The sequence below is a fragment of the Macrosteles quadrilineatus genome, unplaced genomic scaffold, assembly GCF_028750875.1.
Source record: "Macrosteles quadrilineatus isolate MER2022 unplaced genomic scaffold, UCM_ALF_1.0 Scaffold_6__1_contigs__length_79288215, whole genome shotgun sequence".
Classification (NCBI taxonomy): Eukaryota; Metazoa; Arthropoda; class Insecta; order Hemiptera; family Cicadellidae; genus Macrosteles; species Macrosteles quadrilineatus.
The window spans coordinates 66,023,187-66,026,831 of record NW_026542599.1 but is presented as its reverse complement, the minus strand read 5'-3'; the positions used below and the strand labels follow the sequence as shown (position 1 = coordinate 66,026,831).

Here is a 3,645-nt window from a genome sequence, read left to right as displayed (position 1 = left end):
ATGGTATAATTTACTCTAGCACATCCGTGATAGCCGTAATGTTTTAACCATTAAATAACAGCTGTTCAAACTAGTTAAAATCATTGGAAAGAATATTAAATTTGCTATAAATCAAAGGTTTCATTCAACAATTATACCATTACATAGTCCACGTTATATCAAAAATAAAGTAAAAATGTCATTAAATTAATTAATTACGATAATTTTCATGAGCCCACTTTGATACATAAACCTTCATCTATGCAATGTTGAAATGCATAAAAAACTTGGCCATTTAATAATCTTTCAAATGATATGGTATTCAATACTATTATTGATATAAACCAGTCAGAAATTACTAATAAACTACAATAAAACACGGTCTACAGATTTTGTTTTGACACAGTTTTTACTGTTAATAATAATTACTGTATTCATCATGTTGGCATACTCTTGATTGGTAAAAGGCTCCATAGTTTAATAAATGTTGAAAAACTCTTAATTGACTTGGAAATATAAAGTTAAAACAGCAAATTACTCAACAAGGTATGTTTCAGCAGCTGAGTTATCTAGCTATAGATGGCAAATCAATAAAAGCTGACTTAATCAAGCACAAGGTAAAACTAATTATACAGCATTTAAGAATCAAACACACTACATCTTAGAAAATGTGAAAAACCTAGAGTTTATACATTTTATTAATTCAGATAATTTTAATAAATATTTAAAAGTTAAAATAATGTACAAATCTTATCAGATTGTTCAATAAAATACAACATGGAGTATACAGTAATCATTATCAACAGTAAAACTGTGCAAAAACAAAATCTATAAACCGTGTTTTATTGTAGTTTATTAGTAATTTCTCACTGGTTTGTATCAATAATAGTATTGAATAGCATATCATTTGAAAGATCATTAAATGACCAAGTTTTTTTGCATTTCAACATTGCATAAATGCAGGTTTATGTATCAAAGTGGGCTCATGAACATTTTCATAATTAATTAATTTAATGACATTTTTACTTTATTTTGGATATAACGTGGACTATGTAATGGTATAATTGTTGAATGAAACCTTTGATTTAGAGCAAATTTAATATTCTTTTCAATGATTTTAACTATAACTCTCTAAAGTAATTGGTTAAGTTTTTATTACATAAATTGTGGAGCAAAGTCTAATAAAATAAGAAAAACACAAAATCCCCTATTACAGCCAAACGGTTGAAAATCGGACATGGGTTTATAGGACCTTTTTTGTTCCTTTTAGTGAGGAGAACCTACTGGCGAAGTTAACACGCTAAGTAGAAACTCACTCTGTATATTTAAACTAAATAACCTGACAGTTCGTAGCAGTAATTTTTAATATATTAGTAACCGTAATTTAAAGCACTTTACTATGCATATTATCATCATAATTTTCAATACTAAATACCTTACATTTAAACCTTCAAAGTGTTTAGTGTTTTAAATTCACCACTTTGTTTTAATTTAATATTTCTTGCAACTATATTTTCTCTAATTTTAGGCACAATGTTAATTTAATATTTTTAATAACCTGTTAACCTCTCACTTCAGACATAAGTCAGTAAAGGTAACAAATATAGTGCAAAAAGCCTCTCAGTAATTTAATATTTTTTTATAAACAAAATCTTTTGGATATATTAGGGCTCTTTCCTTCATTCTATTATTGTTTTGTTACAGTATATGCCAGTGACAAATAGTAACGAATAAATAACCAACGATATCTAGACACAAATTTAGATGAAACTGAAGATCGTATTAAAATCAAGATCGTTTCTGGACCAGGAACTATTTTTCATTTGGCCACGAATAAAGGATGTAAAAAGGTCTACAGCACTCAGTTACATGACTAACATCATTTTAATTACAATTATGGTAAATAACAAAAAGGAGATAAAACAGTAACAAAACCAGGTCTTGGACCGTTTATTTTACCATAAGCATACAGACGTGACTTTTTCCCCAGACATCCTCCACCAACAGCAGTCCTCTTTACTTAGCTCTGCTTCTCCTCGGGCAGTATCACTTCATCCCTTTCATCTCCTCGTCGGTCTAAAAACAATTAAGTCATTTATAAAATTCCATTGACTTATGAAAAGTGAATTAACATTAAATCGATACGGCCCAAATAAAGTAAATTGATATGCTAAATCTTCGAATGAGAATCTTGCAAATGTTTTTTTGTTAAAGTTCGATTTTCTCCTTTTCACTATCTATCCCCATACCTAGTAGGCCTATGGAAAAAATATTGTTATATTGAAAATTCGGAGATTGAGCTTGAGTGGTAATATCTCTTTTGGGTCCTTTAGAACTTGAAAAGGTGGTTTCTATGTGTTTGCGTTATTCAAATAATGCCTGATAACATTTTACGTTCAACCATGTGTTCAATATAAAATATCTGACTAACTTATTAAATCCAGTTCCTAGTTTCAGTTTTAAAAATAAAAAAATATAAAAAAAAATTGTGCCTGATCCTGTGCCTGGTAATTTGTTTTTACCAATTGTTACATTTTCTATTCATTAATTCCTTCATTACCGGTACTGTGAGCGTAAACAGCCGCAATATATAAATATCTAACGTTTAGCCTAGTTCTATAATATTACTAAGGGCCCGTAATAGCAAGCCATCCCCATACGGTCATACCATAGTCCTAATGTCATAAATATAGGATCAATATACCAAGTAGATATTTTTACATCTCACCCAGTCAGCGAAATTGTTGATTCCTTCTGTGAAGGTAGTTTCTCCTCGATCGTAGGCTTGGTTGTGTTCACGGATATCGTGAAGGCTGCAAATGAAGATTGCCTTCCTACCTCCCTCTTCCACCTTATCAGCGTATACTCTTTCATATCCAATCTGAAATTGGAGATTTAGTTTAAGTTATATAAATAGCTATATAATAGTTATATAAATTAGACTGAATAAATCCCTTTGAAACTACTTATAGAAAGAAGGTGTAGATTTCCGTATCTGTTGGCACAATAACCGAATGAAAATATCGATTATTCGATTGTTTATTCGACATATCGATCGGTATTTTCATTCGGTTGTTTGTGCCAACGGATACGGATTACGGAAGTCTACCCGAAAGAAGCTTTATTTAGTATCCAAAGAGGTATGGACTAACTTAAATTATATCATCAACATCTCCACTTAATCTTTCTTACATAATAGCTATCTCTGACGCAAACAAAAAACCAATAAAATTATACATTTTCTTTGATCAATTTATATTAAGAAGCCTTACCTTAAAGAGCTCCCATTGATACTCGTCCTCCTTAGAGTAGAGGATTTTGCCTGCGTAGCCCATAGCAACAAGAGTGAACAACAATAACAGCTTCATCTTGACAACAAAGCAACATTGGAATAATCAACAAATGTCACTAGCAGTTGGGGCCGGATTTAAATAAATATGAACGTATTTTAGTGATAAATATGAATATCACTGATTTGTACTGATGTGAATTACTAACCTCTGTTGAAATAAATATGAAAACTTGTTAACCAAGTCATGCTGACCTACTGTGAGCTGTAGCACCTTTTGTGTCACGGCAACCATCCAAGTAGAAAAAATAACAATCAAATAAGCACCACTATCATATGTACTTTGATTGTTATATGACTGCAGTTTTGTTATTGTA

General features: G+C 30.6%; 1 protein-coding gene across 1 annotated transcript; it reads right to left on the bottom strand.

The window, feature by feature from the left end:
- Positions 1 to 1,897: 1,897 nt before the first annotated feature.
- On the bottom strand, positions 1,898 to 3,344 carry LOC128996151 (crustapain-like). Its single transcript, XM_054421287.1, has 3 exons — positions 3,252 to 3,344; positions 2,708 to 2,860; positions 1,898 to 2,055 (listed from the first exon to the last, which is right to left on the bottom strand). The coding sequence occupies exons 1-3, from the start codon at positions 3,312 to 3,314 to the stop codon at positions 2,026 to 2,028; spliced, it is 246 nt and encodes an 81-aa protein (XP_054277262.1). The 5' UTR covers positions 3,315 to 3,344; the 3' UTR covers positions 1,898 to 2,025.
- Between the last annotated feature and the right edge of the window lie 301 nt (positions 3,345 to 3,645).